Raw genomic sequence first — 19,709 nt, 5'->3', positions numbered from 1 at the left:
ATTCGACTGCGTAGTATCAGCTCATGGCAGGTAGGTCGACTCGGGACATAGCTTTTTTTTAAGGGGTAAGTGGTGCAATGCGTCTGTATGGATTTTGACATATCAGCACTCGAAGTTTAAACCCCATTTGTTAATTTGGAGATATATTCGGAGATATTCCACACTTGTCACTTGTAATTAATTCATTAATAATTTTTATTGAATATTTGATGTATTATATTATATTTGGACTAAGTCATAATTGTCATATTATCTTAAACATTCCTATTTGTTCATCTATTCATTTCTTTTTCTGACGTTTATGGACGATGAACTCTCGTTGTCTGTCTATGTAAAATTAACGTGATCAGGAGGATTTTTGGATGTTACGCATGTCCTGCCTTTCTACCTGTAGGTGACACTGTTTAACTGTTTTACTTCTCAATGTTGTCATTTCTCAGTCTAAAAAAAGTTGTGTTAAAGGAACCACAACAAGACCGGAAATACTTAGTTTGCCTCGAAAAATAAAAGCCTTTTGTTTGGAATCGTGTCAATTCGAAAGAAATAATTACGTGAAGTGTGATCACAAAAACATGTCATGATATTGTAATACTAGATAAACATAACAGAAGAAGTATGAAAAGCTGTCTTAAAAACTTGTATTTTCTGTAGTGCTATGCAAACACTACTCCATTATTTTCAACTTATGTCATGGGTAAAGATCTTGAAGGCCATCTTGTACAGAGCAGATTTCTTCTGCTGCTCATGTCATTGGCAAGTGGGCAAATACCCCAGGGCAGGATTTATTATGAGCATGGTCTTTAGTAATTTGATTAATGGCAGATTCATCTGAGTATAGGCACCACTAAATTGCAATATCACCTCAAATAATAGGTAATAATTAATAATCAAAGTACAGATACCACACTATAAAAATACCACAGAAAAAGGAAATGATATTTAAAACCATAGAATTGAAAATGAATTGATTATTAATACTGTTGCATTTATGTGTAAGCAGAATTTTAATGTTATAGCTGGTTTATAAGATGGTCGTATGTTTTGTATAAAACCTTATACTGCAACTTAACTGGTAGCTATAGCTGTTCTAGTCTAAATCAAGTGTAGTAAAATGTACATTAAAAAAAAAAAAAAATGTATTATCAGTATTCAACCACATGACTACTTCTGGTATTTTCTCTGGTTATATTTTGAAATGCCGTATCGGAAGTACACTTGTTTGTTCTCTGTCACTTAACAGTGGTTGTAGCTGTGAGGTCCCGTGACAAATTTCATTGGAACTTTCTACGGCCAGGAAAGACTGATGTTTCCTGCTTCTCTCACTTGTCAGACGCCTATGGGCAGCGAGAAATTACACTTAAAGTTTGTGGGGTTGGGGGCTTTTGTCATAACTAAAACGGGATAAATGTTAGGTTCATTGGCAGTTTATATGTTGTAGAGCGAAATACCCCCACTGGAACAACGAAAATAGATGAATACTGCATCAAAATACTGTAAGGTACGTGATGTCCATGTAAACGTTACCTTGTTCTCATTTAGCTAACGTAGCGCTGGCTAGCTGTAGGGTCTACCTAGCATTCGAATCACTATGTTAATGTAAGTAATATATCGTTGTATGTAAGTAATATCTCACCTAGCTATTACATAACATCAACTTTTTACTATTCGGAGACCACACTGAACAGAAGTTCAACCGAAGCAAAATAGTATAAACAAAGTTAAGTTAGCTACTATAGCACACACGACAATCTCAGAACATGTGTAATTATGAGCCTTTGTTGTATTGCTTACAGTTTGTATTTCATATGGGAGCTTGTTAGAACATGTCAAACCTTTCATTTCGTGTGTGTCTGTGCGTGTCGGTATTCAATTTGTGTGTGTGTGTGTTCAGCTCAGCTCCTCCCTCCTCTGGTTCATTTTTTCCTCCTCTCGTCGTCTGTAGATGCTAGGCTTTTTCCTGTAATACACGTGATCTTTTTGCCGAGATTTAAAAAGTTGTACAGGTGCAAATACACACGTAGCCTCAGGTAAAAATCTTACTAAAGTTTACCAAATGGTTGAGCCAAAAACAAAAACAAAACAGAAAACAGAAGTAAGTCAGGCCCTTTCCATGCTGTGGTCTGCGGAAATGTTATCCACTTCCATATAATTGTACTCTGAATGTAGAAATGATGTGACAAACCTCACAGACTGTCAAAACGAATCCCATGTTGGGTGTTGATTCAGCTGTGTGGTATGGCCAGTGGCACGTCAATATTTCTAAGGTGGATGATGTGTATGTGAATATTTTTCCACTAGTCATCCTTTTACATAAAGCCCAGCTTAACATCAAATTTTCTCCTCTGTGTTCTCCACGGACTATATTCAAACTCTGTTAGTGTCTAAGTTTGCTTAATTTACTTTTGGTTTGTCATGAGCTGAGACTGTTAACAGCTGGTTCTTTGATGTAACAAGTGGCTTTGGAGGTCATGATTTGTATAACAAGACAAATTTAAAGTTATGAAATATAGCAAGATGGATTTAATCTGTGATAACTGTGGTGTGGGAGTTTAAAAACACCAATTAACATCAATTCAAATCTCGCACGTAGACCTAATGTGAATTTTCTAAGCCTTGACCAGCTAGATCGTCTAAGATTCTGTGATTTCTAATTTTTTACAGCTGATGAACCATTTATTTTGTCAGTGCGTGAGCTGATTCAGACCTGTTTCTAAAAGGAAGTCAGAGACACAGTGTGCTGACTGTGGATGTCTGTAAGCCGTCTGGACAGTCAGGTTAGGGTAGGAATTTGTCCAGATGCTGAGGTCGGTTGCACGTACTGGGGTTGACTTGAGTTCATGCCCCTCACACGTCTCCAGCTGCACCTCCTCAATCAGAGATCTGTCTCTGTTGCATTATGTTGAGATACTTTCCGTTTTATCCCACGCATAACGCATATAATTGACATTTTTCCAAACTGTTCAAATGTATTTTAAAGTTTAAACATTTTAAGTGAACCTAATCAGATAATTAGATTAATAATAATGAATGTATTGGTATTTATGTGAAGCTAAAACCTACCCATGATAAAGGCTCTATCTGACAGGTTGTCTGAAATAGGTAGTTTTCCTGTTCATGCGCTCACGAGTAAGTTCAAAAGAGGCCTTTGTGTGGTTCTCTCCACTAACCATTTTGGGCTTGCATGGGTCCTTGTTTCTGTGTTTATCAGTGGATGCATGCCTGATTGAGCTCTCACATGGGATTTACCATTCTGGGGTGACTTCTGCTTTGTTTGCTCGCTAAATGTGCTTGTCACGCATGATACACAGCCACACACAGAGAAAAATGTATGTTCAACATCCTTGTAGGATATCCACAGGCAAGGATGTGTGTTTGAGCAAAGCAGGAAGAAAGCTATTTTTGATCCCCTGTAGTAGCCCAGCGTATTTGTGGCTGTCAGCACAAGTTAATTCATGTTGTGGAATGAATGCAGGGGATGCTGGGCGTAAACTGTGGTTAGGGAATATGCTCATGATTAATTTTGTTCCTTTTCATACTCATCATGCTTTTCCAGGCTTGTTTTCATTCTTTATAACAAACTTAACAATGTCTGTTTGTGGGTGTGCTGAGCAGCAGCATTCCATATGAAGGAGCAGTATCAGTGTCAGCTGAAAATGTAAGTTGCACTAGATGGTTATAGGTTATTTCCCCCTTGAACACAAATATTTCTGGAATGTTAAAAAGTGGGTCCTACCCTGTGACGTACAGAGTCAGTTAACCATGAAAACAGGCCCAGATGTGAGGCAGCTCAGGAAAGTAGCCGGCCATTTTTGTGTGTGTACCAGTCACAATCGCTCAAACTTCAGGTTTTAAAAACACAGATAGGATCTGTTTCCCTCCAAAGTGGCTGGTAGAGGGGACAAACCTTGTAGTTACAGTGTAAATTTGTTGTTGGTGTTGATTTCCTATACCGATAGTGTATTAAAGATCTAGTTTTAATTAGAGCTGAAACTCTTACTGGAATAATCGATTAGTTGAAATGACAACTAGTACGCAACTATTTTGATAGGTGTTTCAGTCATTTTTCAAGAATGAATGCCAAAAATTCTTCTAGCATCTCAAATGTGAGGATTCCATCCACATCTCTGTTTTATGTTGTTATAAAATTAATATCTTTGGATTGGACAAAACAAGATATTTTAAGATGTCACCTTGGGTCCTGCGAAATCGTGGTTGTTTTTTTTTTGTTGACATTTCATAGCCTAAGAAATTTATAGGTTAAATTACCCCTATGAAAAGACAAAAAAAAAAAAAAAAACCTTATCCCTAGTTTTAACCAGTTTTAACAATTTCAGCACAATAATAACAGCAGTTGTGAAAAATGAAATTGTTAAAGCTATTGTCTTGATGAGAGTGGGGAAAGTGAAACTAAAGGAAAGTCAAAAGTAGGAACAAAAGAGAAAAAGGGGCTAGTGATGAAGAGGCCATGAAGGTCTCTCCGATAGCGCACATGCATTTTAAAGAGGGTTGCTCTTTTGCTGTTCCCTCACTCCAACGTGAGCAGAATGAGATATCCCTCCAGGATGCATTCAGGATCAATACACAGAGCGAGAAAGTTGTTGCAAAAGCAGGTTTTCCATGTGTTGTGAACAAACAACAGTGAGAGTAGCAACAGTTGTGGTTAGAAGGACAAAAACTACCGAACAAACAAGGCTGACCTCACGAAAATCAAACAATGGACAAATCAGAGCAGCAGACAAAGAGCTTTGTTGTAAAAGAAACAGACATTACATAACAGAGATCCAGTCAGATCACACAGTGTTTAGTATTTACTGTACATATAATAGTTTTATGTCCTTTCCCCAGTTCAGATGAATACAGGAGATAGATAAAATTTATTACAACTGTACTGATTGTAATTGACTTATTAGCCATTGTAATGAAGTTTGCCCCCTTTCTTCACCTTCAGGAAAGTGAGGTCTTGACCTTTTGTTAACAGTTGTCAGGGGAAGGAGTCTCCTCAGCAGTTAGCTTGATTTCCCTCTTTAAACGTTGGGGAAGAGCAGCTCCGGGGGGGGGTTTGCTCTTAACCTATTGTGTAACTCCAGCTTCAAAGACCCCTGGAAGGTTATTTAAAAATACCTTTCCACTGACCAGAACAGACGAGAATGCCACAGACCCAGCATGTATGAGAGAGGCAGTGTGTGTGTGTGTGTGTGTGTGTGTATATGTGTGCGTGAATGAATGTGGGCTTGTATGCTTTCACATGTTGGGTGTGTGTGAGATAAATACATGTGGAGGAGGCTGTGCAGATAAAGACTCATATCTCTCACATGAAGGTGATGAATATCTCCATTAATAGCAAAAGAAAAACCTAGAGTTTGCTCTGGTGATATTGTCCCATTTAATCAAAGTGTTTTCTCGCAGTGAATAATCAGATGAGAGGCAGGATGAGATATTCACACTCAGAGGAAGGAGTGTGTTAACTGGGTACCCAGGAGGAGGGAGCCTGCCTACTGACATGTTGCAGCTCACTGACCTGCCTGGTGTTGCCTTTGCGCTCTTGCAACAATCTTTACTCTTTAAGCAAGCACTGATCTAGGTCAAGGTCCCCACCAGACAACTCCTTTTGAGTGAGGTATTTATTTATTTGTATTTACAAGAACATCGCCTGGAATGGGGCCATTTCCTAAAGCCAAATGAGATACTTGCAGGCAAGCAAGTGGTGGCCAAGTGTTCTTTTGTAACACAGACAATCACGGCTTGAAAAAAGCAGCCCTTTGCGACTTCTGGGCCACTAGTGAGAAAAAAGAGGGACAGATTAATAGATGAAGAATGAACAGAGCTATGTCTCAAACATCAAAGAAATACCTTTATGAAAAATTATAAGTACCATTAATAAATGAATAATTGCTTATAAAGTAATACTCAGGGATGACTGTTTATCATATCAGGTGTAGGCAACATAGCCACTGCAGGATGAAATGTGTAGCGAGCAGACGAACACACAAGTTTCACTTCCTGAATAACAGAGTGGTCTGTTCTCTTTTCTCTTCTGCAGCAGTGACCCAGAATGGGGATGGGCCAGCTGTATACTTGAAGTTTTATCCTGGAGGACACATTACTTTATGACCTTGCACCTTTGAATGCCGACAGCCCCTAAGATGGAGGAGCAATCCAGTCTCCCCAATGTCAGCATCCCCTGCCACAATGAGCAGAGGGACAAGAGAAAACGTTACACGGTGTGTGCAAAAAAATTCTGTTCATTCATATTCAGCTGGCATGAGTAAAGTTAATTCTACAAATGATTATGTCAGTGTAGACCATATTAACATTTGATAGTACTCCTTGTGTTTATATGGACTGTCTTTGCCTTTTTTTAGGTTTACAAAGTGATGGTCTCTGTTGGACAACAGGAATGGTTTGTCTTCAGGAGATACGCAGAGTTTGACAAACTCTACAACATAGTGAGTGGTGTCAAAGTGACATTTTGATTTAATAGCATATGAAGTAACGTTTGTGTCTTGCTGATCACATTGACATTTAGAATAATTATATACTTGTGACCATAGATGTTTCCTAGCCCTTATGTAATTTTCTCTGTCGCTCTCATGTTTTTTAATGCAGTTAAGAAAGCAGTTTCCCTCTATGAACTTGAAAATTCCAGCCAAGAGGATATTTGGGGATAACTTTGACCCCGGTAAGTCTTCATTCTATGCTTATGTCGTGTTAAGTGATGTAAAAACTCCTTACACCATAATCCAGTACACACATCCAGACAGAAGCCCAGCTCCAGATGTCAAAAGCATAAATGCAATTTTTTGCCTGATGCATGTTTATGGCCTTGAGGGCAGTGTTTGATTTCATTTTTGTAACACATAAAATTCATCCATCCAATAGAGTTCATCAAGCAAAGAAGAGCAGGGTTGCATGAGTTCATCAAGCGAATTGTCTCACATCCTCAGCTTTGCAACCAGTAAGTTTTGGTGTTCTCTCTGTCATTATATGACCGACTGTGTTAAGATGAATGGCGTCAATGATCTATATCCAATAAACTAATGAGATCAAAATTGTCAAGCCAGGCTTGATATGATTGAGATTGAAAATAAAGAAAGTTCTGCTGGGTCTTGCTTTACTTGCTGCTATTACTATTGTTTAACTGTTTGGTCTTTCTTTAAATTTTCAGTCCAGATGTGAGGACCTTTCTACTGATGGACAAAATGCAAAACTTTTCAGATGCCTCTGAGGATGAAGATGACAAAGTAAGAAACCAGTCAACCAGTTTCTGCTGACTGGATCATTTTCTTCTTTGTCTTTCATTTATTGTTTTGTTTTCCTGATGACTACATCTTTTGATGTTGATATGTTGGTCCACCTCTGTTTTTGTTATGTCCAAGGCTATGCCAGAGATTTATTGACTCTGTATCCCAAGTTGTAGTTTTTACTCAAAATAAATACAGGTAATAAACAAATTCTGCTCATTTTGTCAGTGTAGCACAGATAAAGGAGGGAATTTTCAGATTCATTGCCTGTGAGCCAGCTTTGCGTGTGTCTCAGTTTTAGTCTTTACTTACATCTTTGTGGCTAATCTTGATAATGTTTTCTCTGTTATTTAACAGAACAGCTCTACCTCCAGAAACATTAACCTGGGACCCTCTGGAAATCCACAGTATGTTTTATTTAAAAACGTTATGTTTTAGTACAAAGCGGGCTGCATTGGTGTTTAGTAATCATTTTAAACTTTGCAATCGTGTAATCACATGAATTACATTTTTACATTTGTGAAATTAATGTGCTGTAATTTTGTGTTTCAGTGCCAAGCCCACAGACTTTGACTTTTTAAAGGTCATAGGAAAGGGGAGTTTTGGGAAGGTATGTGAACTATGCAATAGTGGAAAGAACAGTTACTTTCTTTTCAGCATAGAGTGAACATTCACAACATTGCAAGACTGTTTACATAAATAAAATAGTTCCTTATTGTAATAATTTCATTTCATTGAAATCACTTTAACAAATCAACTTGGCAGAATTATGTTGACTGTTATATTTTTGTTATACTTACATTATGTGAGTTATAACAGTATTTTTACAGTTGTTTTGAAGTGTTTCTGTGTTGTTTGTCTTCTGAGGTAGCAACAAGTTTTAGTTCTGCATGTTTTGGCCTTTCCACGTAGGAAGTGAGAGTCAAACCGGGAATTGCCTTGCTTTACACTGTTGATGCAATGTTTAACATGATTCCTCTCCTTTGTGATGCAGGTTTTCCTTGCAAAATGGAAACATGATGAAAAGTATTATGCAGTCAAGGTCTTACAGAAAAAAGTCATTCTCAACAGAAAGGAGGTAATTTTACAATCAAATAGGAAAATGACCCTGTCCACATATCAGGCATGTGTATGTGAATTTTTAGTCTCCTACTAAATTATCCTTTTTCAAATCAGCAAAAACACATCATGGCAGAGCGCAATGTGCTGCTGAAGAACGTGAAACACCCTTTCTTGGTTGGGCTTCATTATTCCTTCCAGACCGCAGACAAGTTATACTTCGTCTTGGATTTCATCAATGGAGGAGAAGTGAGTTGTTTTTAGTTTTGTGAATAATGTGGTCACATAGAAATTAGTCACAAGGTCAATAACAGCTGAGAATGGCAGTAATACAGGAAATATGTATTAAACAGCTTTCATACAATTCCTCGGAGAAGCACTGTAGCTAGCATGCTTTCATGTGTGAAAATCCTTATTAGAGGTCACAGCATTACTCAGAATAAAGAATGGCTCTGAGTGTGACTTCCTCAGTGGATATCGTTCATGTGTGCTCAGCCTTTTAAAGCTGCCATGTGTGACTGACTGTGAGAGTGACTAACTACAATCTGCTGCCAAGTAAATCCGCCTCTTTCCTTTCTCAACAAGATGACTACTAAGACCTTAAAGATAAAAATAAAATCAGATCAGTATTTACATTTTCCAGTCAAGGTGCCAGTGTTAACAACTAACATACATATATGTTACATATATGTATGTTAGTTGTTTAACAGCTCAGTGGTGCATTAGTTTTTGCAGTCAGTGTAAGGTGTCTGTCATATAATGGCTGAGTACTATGAATAATAATAATCAACTGCAACTTTTTCATTTCAGCTTTTCTTCCATCTTCAAAAAGAGCGGACCTTTCCAGAGCCCAGAGCTAAATTCTACATTGCTGAAATGGCAAGTGCACTGGGATATCTGCACTCCCTCACCATTGTTTACAGGTATGATGGAGGTTTATGTAAGTTAACACATGCTTAATGTTACATTTATGAAGTGCTCTTATTGATCAAACTACTACGATGTTTCTTTTTTACTAAAATAAATGTTGATGCCATCAAGTTTTTTGAGTTAATCACTGCATTTGTATGCCAAACATTGTACAGAGGTCTTTGAAGCAGCATTTAGATATTAATCTAATTTTACAGAAATATACTGCAGTTAAATTAATATAAAATATGTTAAGACAATTCTACATACTGTTTCTGGTGGCTCATCAACACTTTCTCAGGAATGTTGAGTTGCAATGGGGAATTTTAACTTTTCTAAATCCTTCAGCCCTGTGTTACTCAATGAAATTCATTGATTGGTTTTAATTTTTTACAGAGACTTGAAGCCAGAAAACATCCTCCTTGACCAGGAAGTGAGTATTCCTGTTTTTTAACCAGACCCACTTGTTATATGTAATCACTATAACAATAATGACAGTAAATTCCAGAAAATATGCATGAATGGCACAGCACCCATTTTTTTCAGTTAAATATTATGTTGAGAGTGCTTGTACTTAAGTTTATGGAACTACAGTGCCTGAACAATGGCTATATATTTAATACATAAGGACATAACATACAGTACACAGCTCAAATTTAATTACTATCCAGGAATATTTGGACCACCAGCGAACAGCGGTGTCATTTCCAGCTCCAGCTGAACAGAATGCGTGTGATTGGATTAGGTCTTACTAATGATTTTCCTGCCTAGTCTTAATGAGAAAGTGAAAGAACGGTGAATAGGACCGACTGAGCTACGCTGCAGCCAACATTCCTGGGCAACAATAGAATCCTCAGTCCCTGCGGATAATGAGCTGCTTGTGTGGCACATGTTGTCTAAAATCGTCCCTGTGTCCTCTCTTTAAAGGGGCATATCGTTTTGACAGACTTTGGATTGTGCAAGGAAGGCATTTCCCAGACAGACACCACCACTACATTTTGTGGAACACCTGAGGTATGGGTATTTACATGTCTGCTTACTGCCAATTTTGCAAAAGGGTATTTCAAAACCAGTCTCACCTTCAGTGTCAAAAAGTAGCAATCATTAACAGCCTTTTTGGAATAAAGTGTGGTTAACCATTTTACAAGTATAAGCATATTCCAACTTGCCACACTGCTGTATGTGTAGGATATAAGTCACTTTTTACAGAGAGTAAAATAGGTTTTAATGAGCAAAAATAGTTGAAATACATTTAGTTGGTGTATTTTAAGCCAGAAGCAAAATGTCAAAGTTAATGTTATGTTATTATGTTTATGTGCTTCCAACGACCAGTACTTGGCTCCAGAGGTCCTGAGGAAGCAGCCATATGATAATACAGTAGACTGGTGGTGCCTGGGTTCAGTGCTGTATGAAATGCTCTTCGGCCTGGTGAGTTTTTACTGTGAACCCTATTTCCCCTAAATCTCCCTCTGCATTGTACTTTTTTTCACAGTATACCACACAGTTGACAGTGATTATGATTATTTTCTCTTTGACTGGTAGCCTCAACTACTTTTGCACAGAAAGGTTTTAGTAATGACAGGATGTACTGGTGAACTGCAGAAAATCTGACAATTGGTTTTAATGCTAGATGTTCAAGCACCTTGTTGTACTGTCACACTGACTTATACTTCTCTCTTTTTTTTTTATTTCCTAGCCGCCATTCTACAGCAGGGACACACATGAGATGTATGACAACATCCTCCACAAGCCGCTGGCGATGCGTCCTGGTGCGACCAGCACCGCCTGGTCTATACTCCAGGGCCTGCTGGAGAAAGACAGAACACACAGACTGGGGTCCATGGATGACTTTGTAAGTGGGATCGTTGCACTTGCACTGTCCAAATACAGACACTACATGTGCAGCAGAATGTCCAATTTTTGAGCTCCCTCTGGTGGCTGATCTGTATACACCATACACCTGCTAATTCATAACAATTTTATGGCACTGATGATTTCTTTTCCCACTAACTTTCTATCAATACAAAATTATGTCTAGGTTGATATGTATTCTTCATTTTCAGAATGAGATCAAAGCACACAACTTCTTCTCCTCCATAAACTGGGATGACCTTGAACAAAAGAAGATCTCTCCCCCATTCATACCCAGAGTGGTAAGCATTTTGTGTCTTTCTCAGTTATCAAAATTTTATCATATTTTGACTTTTCTTGGCTTCATTAAAAGACACTTGCATGCATCCAGTAAATCCACAATGCAGCATTTAGTGCATTAAGAACAAGACAGGCAGTTTGTATTTTAGTGAATTTGTAGTAGTCAGATTTAGAATGATTTCAAATACCTTCACAGTATAATGTACCCACACTGTTGTTTTCACTTCCCTACCTGATTAGAGCTCTTCTCATGTGACTGTGCACAGACCACACTACATCAATCTGAGCAGAGGTGAAATCAGACTGAATATCTGAAAACATCTGTGTGGGTCTACAAACATTTTATTGTTAGTTTTAATAGTATGATTAGGTCTGGCTCCTAATAGAGTGCAGATCCTCATCTGCTATGAGTTGAGATTCTTGGATAGAGCCATTTGTCTGATCCATTGGCACTAAACAAAGTGAAATACGTGTGAAAGGCTTATAAGGTACACCTGTTCAGTCAAACGCAATTCAGTAATAGACTTTATTGCACTTCTATTCCATTTGATTGTACAAGATTGTGCTCCAATTAACAGTGGAGGTTTCTTAATTAAGTACTATCTTTCAAACTATTTCATAAAATTTATTTTGAAACTTAATTTCATGTAATGATTTGGAGTTTTCTCTTTTTTTGTCTTGTATTCTGGTGAAAACCTTGGAAAACTTTTCGTAATTTCAATGACCTCCATATGTTTGACTCCTAACTTTTTCATCCCATTTTAAAGCACTTTGTAAAATCAAGATAAATGTAGAACTAAATGTAGAACTAACTAAATCTAGAACTTTATTGTATTTTATGTCATCAAATGAACCTTCATGAATACACGCAGTTTGTTTTGCATTTGTTCCACGACTGCTAATATTACCCGTGTTTTTTTTCCCTTTTCCCCCAATGTTTTCACAGAGCTCTTACTCTGATATCTCAAACTTTGATCCTGAGTTCACAGAAGAGATGGTCTCCAGCTCGATCTGTTGGTCTCAAGAACATTCCATAGTCAATGCCAGTGTAATGGAGGCTGACGATGCCTTTCTGGGCTTCTCTTATGCCCCACCTTCTGATGACTCTTTCCAATGAAACATTTCCAATGAGCTCGTCAATGCCTTAACCATTGTAACTTCTTTTGATTAAAGGGAAGAAATTTATACCATGATGAACTTGTTCTATGAAGCCAAAGCGAGCAGCTGAGAAGAAACAGCACTTAAAACAGATTTGGGTTGAAACAAAGAGCGCCAGAAAAGTCTTTATTTTTTACTTATTTGTATTTATATAAATATATATACATAACAGATGATATTTTTAAGAACTAAGGACAGCCATTCTCTATTAATGTAATTTCTGGTGGTTTCTAAAAGAGCCTTTATAAAGTCTTAAATTTGTCCCTTAAATGACATCAATAAGTAGTTTTCTGAAAAACTTGAACAATTCACTGGACTTAAAATAACACCATTTGACTGTAGGGTGACTGAAGGGTGTTTGTCCATGTAATTACTGTAAAAATAAACTTGTGTATCATATTCATACTAACTAAGCTGGAAATAGGGATTACTTGAGAGACCACTGAATTAAGCATTTTGGTTTATAGGTCACATTTGTAAAAAAGAAAAAAAGTCTTCTTTTTCAGTTACCTTTCAGTTTGTGTTTGCGAGTATTGAGTAAACTGTTTTTTTTCTGTTTTTTTTTATTGTTTTTATTTTTGTGCTATTCTTGCTTTAACATTTATTCATAATTGCAGAAATTTAAAATCCACAATGCTTTGCTTTGCCTGGTAATTCAGTAGTCCTATACTCCTATACAGTAATTAAAAAAAATCAAAGAAACATACTCTGAGAGTGTCTTTGTTTTTATTATTATTATTGTTGTTGTTGTTATTATTATCATCATTATCTTTAATGTGGAATTTGATGAAATTATTACAGTCAATCGCATCATATCCTGGCCCCCTTGCTGAGTCGTCTCCATGGCAACGTCGTTCAAGCTCGCGCGGCAACTCAACCTATAAACGCCAGTCATGCTAACTTATTGCAACGTTTTACCTTTTTACCATTGAATGAAAATGGCTGACAATTTATCGTTGAAAGAATCAGTTCTGTTCTATTTAGACAGAAGTGGTGGCCTTCAGAAACTGACCGAAGACTGTAAACAATTTAGCGGTAAGCCTGCTGTGAGAAAAATTAAAAATTAGCTTACGCCAGTTGTTAGCATGACGACTAAAAGCACCTAGCTACATTTAAGGTAGGATTTCAACTTTACTAACTACTGTCCCTTTTTCCAGATCCTCAACACAACGAGGCAGTGTACAGGTTTTGTATCAGTGTGAACCCTTCTGATGTCATAGAGGTGGATCCAGTATTGGGTGACTGTGTTCTTCATGACCCCCTGAGGGCAACAGCATTGTTTCAGTCTGTAAGTGAAAACTGAGTAAATAGCTATCTAAAATGAAATGTAAACTTATACTGTAAGGTTAACAACCTTTGCCTAATTCCTCATTCAGGTTTGCTTCCTGGCAGTAAAGACTCTTTCACTTGTTGAAAAAATACACACAGAGAGTCAGGTATGAATAGTACAGCTTCTTCTTTGCTGTGGTTATTGAGAACACTGTGTTTACTTTATTAGTACGCTATGTTACTTTGCACCTGACTGGACTGGACTATCAACTCTCCTGTAATAATGTGTTGTGTGGTTTCTTTTTTGAGGTGAATGTGATTCTGAAGTTGACACACCTTCCTCCTTTCCCTGAGTACATGTTGGACCTTTGTAGTTTTCCACGTGAATATGGCCCCATGAGGCCTGTCTCTATGGAGGGCCTGGTCATTGCTATGACAAGGGTCACAAAATACACCCAGGGGGCCCGGTTCCTCTGCATTAATGATGACTGCCCCAGTTCTACAGGTACTTCAGAGAAGACACTGTTACCTCAACCCTCATTTTAGGTTTCTTTGAGCTTCCAGTAGTACTGACTATAAAGACACACCACACACACACTTGGGTTTGTACACACAAAATTGTATGTTTTTAAAGCAATCCTCAGACAAGCAGTATTCATAGACTTTTAAGTGGATTCACATTTGATTATATTTCTGCAATGCTGGCTCTAGGGTTTCACCACATCCGAGTCCATGCACCCGGAGCCACAGAGTCAGCTACTGTGAGAAATGACTTCAGCTGCATGAACTGCAATTCCCAGCTGAAAGAGGATGTGAAGTTCAGAGTTTTGGGAGGTGACAATGCAGACATTACCAGAATTGGTTACTGGGTAGAAGTAATGAAAAGAGTATTCATTTTTATAATCTGCATGTGTGCATGTGTGTCCTATTGGAGACAGACAAACAGCTTGTGGAGCTCATCCATGTCAAAGCACTGGATGTTCTCAATGCCCATCAGCAAAGTAAACACAGATACCAGTCTGTCACACTGTTTCTCAGAGGTAGGTTTATATCAGACAAGTTTAGAGTGTGTGTATGTATATATATATATATATATATGTAGTAATTTATCAGATATTTATTGTGATCTATTAAATTATCTGATAATTGCAACATAAATGTTAGAGAAATCTTACATCCCATTTTAATCCGGAAGAGGTGAGGGTAATGTGTCAGCAGGTGAAAAAAAGTGCACTAGCAGCATGTATTACAACACATCATGATCAGCATAGATCAAAAACACATCACAATATCAAAGGTCCACATAAGAGCAAATCAATCATAAAACAACAAAGAATACAAATCATAATATAAACAGTACAGAGTGTAAGGACTTTCATAAAGTTCACCTGATCTGCTTTTTCAAGCAGGACTTGATCTCTTTGTGTTTCTTGGCATATTCAAGTCTCTTTTTACATCAAAGAACAGCTACAGACACAACACAAGAATGACTTTTTTTCTAAATAAATGGTGAACTAAACAGCACAAAATTAGTTCTTCTCCCTCTGGTGGAGTGTAAGTACACATCCCTGTTATATTTTAGAGTCCATAAGGTGATTTTGAACTTTACAATAAACATACCTCTAGTAAGAACTTATTTGATTCCTCCACTGTGTTTTCAGCCTTGAATCATCTAAAGCTTTTGTTGTAAGAGTCTTAGCAATGAAAACCCCCTGGTTTATGTGTTATGAGGTTTGACAGTATACTGCATGACAGCTAAAAGTTGTTCTCTGATGGAGACTGTCCATCAACCAATGAGCAGGTCAAGCATTCATGTCTGCTGAAGAGTCCTTGACAGGCCTGACCAGCTTCAGAGACTCTGTTGTGTAGTTGAGTCTATTCTGTGAAGCACTCGTTTTGTTTGCATAGTATAGAACAAAATAGTAATTTGAGTTTTACTTGGTTAAAAGGCTCAGTTTCATTTATAAAGGACATATTGTACTATAGATTAATATCCACAAAATTGAATAGTGTAATATTTGTTTGTAAAATCTTATTCTCATCTGTTATATTCACTCCCAGTCCTGAATAATGTGGTTGTAATAGGTTATGTTTACACCCAGTCAGATGTATTGAGGGTTCTCATTAATTTTCTCTGGTTTTCTAAATGAGGCTAACTTTGGAACAAAAACTTAGTGGGGGAGAGTTCAAATAAACAGATTTTTTGTGCAGCTAGCCGCACACAGTGCCTCAAGGAGGGATATTAAGTGTTTCTGTCCCCTCTAATAACATTGTCAAGTCGGTACCCCTGAGAGCTTAGCAAATCTCCGCACCAGAATTAACATATTCTGTTGACCCAGTCCTGGTGAGGAATTCAATACACAGGGTTCCCGTTACTAAACATATATGTTAATAAGTGCAAGGAACACTCATTAGCTGGCTGTTCAATTCGCACACAGAGAAATCTTTGTTCTTATGGCCTCACTGTGTGTTTCTCTTGGCAGTGGTTTGTAGGTGGCATGCATGTTTCTTTAATAATCGCTAGGCAGTGGAGAACAACCCCTTTGAGTCTTATTGCTTTGTTTCCCCTATTCACATAGATGAGCTGTGTAACTCGATGAGAATCGGTCGACTCTACAGGGTGTTAGGCATTCCTGTGCATGTGCACCAGTGGCCCAACATTACCTGGAGTGTTGAGGCAAATAGCGTCCGACTGTGGGAGCCAGAGTGTAAGGCAGTAAATGATCTCATATTAAATCCTGCTTCAAATCAACAGAAATCCCTGGCACAGACATATTGATAACAGATATGAATCTCAACACTTTTTGATACGGTATATTCTGATTAGTCTACATGATTTTCATATGTTATATGCAACATCGTGCATAGTTACCATATTGAAATATCTACCATGTCTCACAATTCTACCTACAGATCCCCATAAAGTCAGTGTCAGTTTCCAGGAGCTGTTGAAGGCCACAGCTTCTTCTCCCTGGAGGTTCCCAGCCATTGTAGCTCACTACTTTGGGTTGGACATGGCTCCTCCAGGCTTTTACAACACACTAAAGCTGTGTTTGTTGCTCAGCTTGGTGCAGACAAGAGCAGATGCAAAAGACACATTTCATTACTTGGATCTCCTAGTTGTCACCACTGACACTCTCATACTAGACAGGTAAAGGAAAGTTAAGTGATTTGAATTAACGCAACTTGGTGCATTCTAAGTGGACCAACTGCATACAGAACCTGAGATTTAATTTTTGTCATTATCCGCCACCCTTTGTGTTTGTGCTAGACTAATGGCATACAGCTTGGGTTTGGCATGTCGTGGGGTCAGACATCAGGCCTCAGGGGAGATGTTTGCATCTCTGTCCCGGGACGAACATGGAGCAGGCACTGCCAACATCCATGCTGGGTCTGCCCTGCTAGCTACTGGGGGCATATGCATGTTGGGAGATCTTGGCTTTTACAAAAAGGACAGGTTGGATTCCATTCAGTCAGGTATAGCACCAGAGTGATTCATATATGATAATAAATTATGGCCCTAGGTAAAAGGAGAAGAGTCTGTCAGCTACAAAAATGATGGATAATTTCTACAAAATACAGTAACTGGTGTACTTTCCTCTTATGACTTTTTCTCAGTTCTGGAGGGCCGCACAATGTCTATGTTCATCCCGGGGAAGAAGTATGGCGAGGATGCTGACCAGCAGCTTTCCTTCCCAATCCAGTGCAGCTTCTGGGCCCTCACAGACCCCTCTCAGCGGTCTGGGAGGGCAGACTGTGACGTACTGGGAATAGCAGTGAGTCCAATCACAATACAGTGTTGTATTACTATTGTATAGCTCACTTAAAACATACTCTGAATGTGGACTATCAGGTCTAAATTGAGATTTTTGTGGAAAATACATTGTCTCTTATGTTGATGAAACTTAAGCTTGTGTTGCACAGTACATTGAGCTCAGAAAATGTCACATCTCATTCAACTCAGATGTTGTTTGTAGACAGCACAGGCAAAACAGGAAACTGAGACAATTTACTTTTCTTGAAGGAAGTGCCCTGCCCAGAAAACATTACTTCACAGCAGAGCCCTTGAGAATAATCATTGCTTTGTTTTTTTCTTTTGCAGGGAAGAGGTAGACAATAAACTGTATAACTAGTCAAACAGAGGTTTCTTTAGAGGTTTGTCTCATCATTTTAGAATGCCAGCAGGTTACCACTTTGAAAACAGCACATAAGACAGCTTTTCGATGTCCTGTCTCTTCTTTGTGAGCAGGAAATGGGTCCCGTACCAATTCAGTTGGCAGATGCCTTTGGCCTGGTCATTCAGTGTAGGGATATGATGGGAGAGCAAACCCTTCTTGCCCAGACTGTCCACACCCTCCAGCAGGCAGTGCAGCCTGGAAAACCCCTCTACCCATCCTGCTGGGGGTTTTCTTCTCAAGACTACCAGGAGGTTAAGAAACATTTTCTCTTTTCTCTTGCCACGTCCTTTGTATTGCTTTTTAATTAAAATACACAGCCTTAATTTTCATGCCTATATATTTACCTTAAATTGCAATTGCTGTTCTCAATTCTATATCTCCCAAGCTGTTAGCCCACGCACAAAGTTTACAAGTGGAGCTTAGTCCTGGAGCAGAGAAGATAATCCACGGTTACTACATGGCGAGCCGTAGAGTCCGAACACAGAGTCAGGGTGTCAAGATGTCTGTGGCCTCTATCAAACTACTGTAAGCACTCTACTGCAAAATTAGACTAAATAATTGCTGTTTTAATATTCCATCTTCCCTTTCTGCCTCACAACTAGACTAAAGAGATCAAGAGTCAGTGTCCAGTGTAATGTCACTATCATCCACTAGGTGGAGAACTCTCACCCAAGCCACATCTTCAGATGACTATTTTTCATTTGGTTATGACATATGTTTACAAACCTTTTTCACTATGGTGACATATTTTATGTTGAACTAAAACTATGAAAATAAATCTGTTTTCAGTTAGACTTCAGGAAGAAAATGTCAAATTATGTACTAATTTTCAAAATATTTACATGACCTGTACCACTTTTGATGAATTTATCTGTTGCCATCCTACTTGTTACAAATTTAAACTACTTTTCATTCAGTGTATTACTTGGGCAACCGTTCATTTATAAATGGTCCTTTTCATGGTTTTTATTCAAAGGATCTCTTTGGCTGAGGCCCACTGCAAGTTATGTCTCAGGACACGTGTGCTGGAGGAAGATGCTGTGATTGCTGTGCTCCTCTGTGAAAACTCTGTCACTCTCAAGCATGGTACATCTTTTTTCCAATCACCACCCTGCCCTTCTCACTGACACTAATAAACAGTGTACTTACACTCAATCATTCCATCATGTTCTATTAATTTTCATTATGTAATTAATGCAATTTAATGCTTTTCTCAACTATATGGTTCTGTTTAGAAGTATGTCATTTAATAGATGCATATAAAATACATAAGTGGCCATGATTATTTATTGTTTTTCAAAAGATGTCCATCTCTTCTTACAGGAGCCTCTGCTCTTGTTATTCCACCTGATGCAGTGTTTCCCTGTGACCTGAGAGATGTGGAGGGTTTGCACAGGAGAGACACGACCCTGGATGAGCTACACCAGAATATCCTGCGCTTCATTTACACTTACGCACCAGGAGCAGAAACATACATCACAGAAGAGTAGGACCTCTTTGAAGATCCAAAAACACAGGTAGGCAGAACAAGATCACACTAACCATACACCACAATAATGACCATGGGTGTTGTTCCTTTCATAGTTGTATATTCATCGAATCGATACAGGTACACAAAAATACCGTGAATTGAATGCAATGCTGATAGAAGGATGCTGGTAATAGGTGACCAAGATCTGAATACATATTTGGAAGGAAAAAAAAAACATCTAAAAACACAAAAATATGCAGAATAATTCAGAAC

At 38.2% G+C, this 19,709-nt stretch overlaps 2 protein-coding genes across 2 annotated transcripts; both read left to right on the top strand.

The window, feature by feature from the left end:
* Nucleotides 1-1,272: 1,272 nt before the first annotated feature.
* On the top strand, nt 1,273-13,220 carry sgk3 (serum/glucocorticoid regulated kinase family member 3). The gene is made up of 17 exons (XM_022744323.1): nt 1,273-1,498; nt 6,041-6,221; nt 6,363-6,446; nt 6,607-6,679; nt 6,880-6,955; nt 7,166-7,241; nt 7,599-7,648; nt 7,794-7,851; nt 8,236-8,319; nt 8,418-8,549; nt 9,111-9,223; nt 9,606-9,642; nt 10,137-10,223; nt 10,542-10,637; nt 10,906-11,061; nt 11,273-11,362; nt 12,307-13,220. The coding sequence occupies exons 2-17, from the start codon at nt 6,126-6,128 to the stop codon at nt 12,475-12,477; spliced, it is 1,479 nt and encodes a 492-aa protein (XP_022600044.1). The 5' UTR covers nt 1,273-1,498; nt 6,041-6,125; the 3' UTR covers nt 12,478-13,220.
* A 236-nt stretch (nt 13,221-13,456) lies between these two features.
* On the top strand, nt 13,457-19,628 carry mcmdc2 (minichromosome maintenance domain containing 2). Its single transcript, XM_022744295.1, has 14 exons — nt 13,457-13,553; nt 13,676-13,806; nt 13,895-13,954; nt 14,097-14,292; nt 14,499-14,621; nt 14,726-14,827; nt 16,367-16,495; nt 16,701-16,938; nt 17,059-17,264; nt 17,406-17,563; nt 18,037-18,216; nt 18,351-18,490; nt 18,942-19,051; nt 19,289-19,628. The coding sequence occupies exons 1-14, from the start codon at nt 13,457-13,459 to the stop codon at nt 19,453-19,455; spliced, it is 2,037 nt and encodes a 678-aa protein (XP_022600016.1). The 3' UTR covers nt 19,456-19,628.
* Nucleotides 19,629-19,709: the final 81 nt, after the last annotated feature.

Source organism: Seriola dumerili, unplaced genomic scaffold (assembly GCF_002260705.1).
Source record: "Seriola dumerili isolate Sdu_G_001 unplaced genomic scaffold, Sdu_1.0 BDQW01000079.1, whole genome shotgun sequence".
Lineage (NCBI taxonomy): Eukaryota > Metazoa > Chordata > Actinopteri > Carangiformes > Carangidae > Seriola > Seriola dumerili.
The sequence above is the reverse complement of the archived record's forward strand: the minus strand, read 5'-3'. Positions and strand labels throughout refer to the sequence as shown.

Excerpts from the sequence above, each read along its gene's own strand:
- sgk3 (XM_022744323.1), top strand. The coding sequence starts at position 6,126 with ATGCCGACAGCCCCTAAGATGGAGGAGCAATCCAGTCTCCCCAATGTC. Across the intron at positions 9,224-9,605 it reads TCCCTCACCATTGTTTACAG|AGACTTGAAGCCAGAAAACA; the intron begins GTATGATGGAGG and ends AATTTTTTACAG. Across the intron at positions 10,224-10,541 it reads CATTTTGTGGAACACCTGAG|TACTTGGCTCCAGAGGTCCT; the intron begins GTATGGGTATTT and ends TCCAACGACCAG.
- mcmdc2 (XM_022744295.1), top strand. The coding sequence starts at position 13,457 with ATGGCTGACAATTTATCGTTGAAAGAATCAGTTCTGTTCTATTTAGAC. Across the intron at positions 17,265-17,405 it reads GTTGGATTCCATTCAGTCAG|TTCTGGAGGGCCGCACAATG; the intron begins GTATAGCACCAG and ends ACTTTTTCTCAG. Across the intron at positions 17,564-18,036 it reads GTGACGTACTGGGAATAGCA|GAAATGGGTCCCGTACCAAT; the intron begins GTGAGTCCAATC and ends CTTTGTGAGCAG.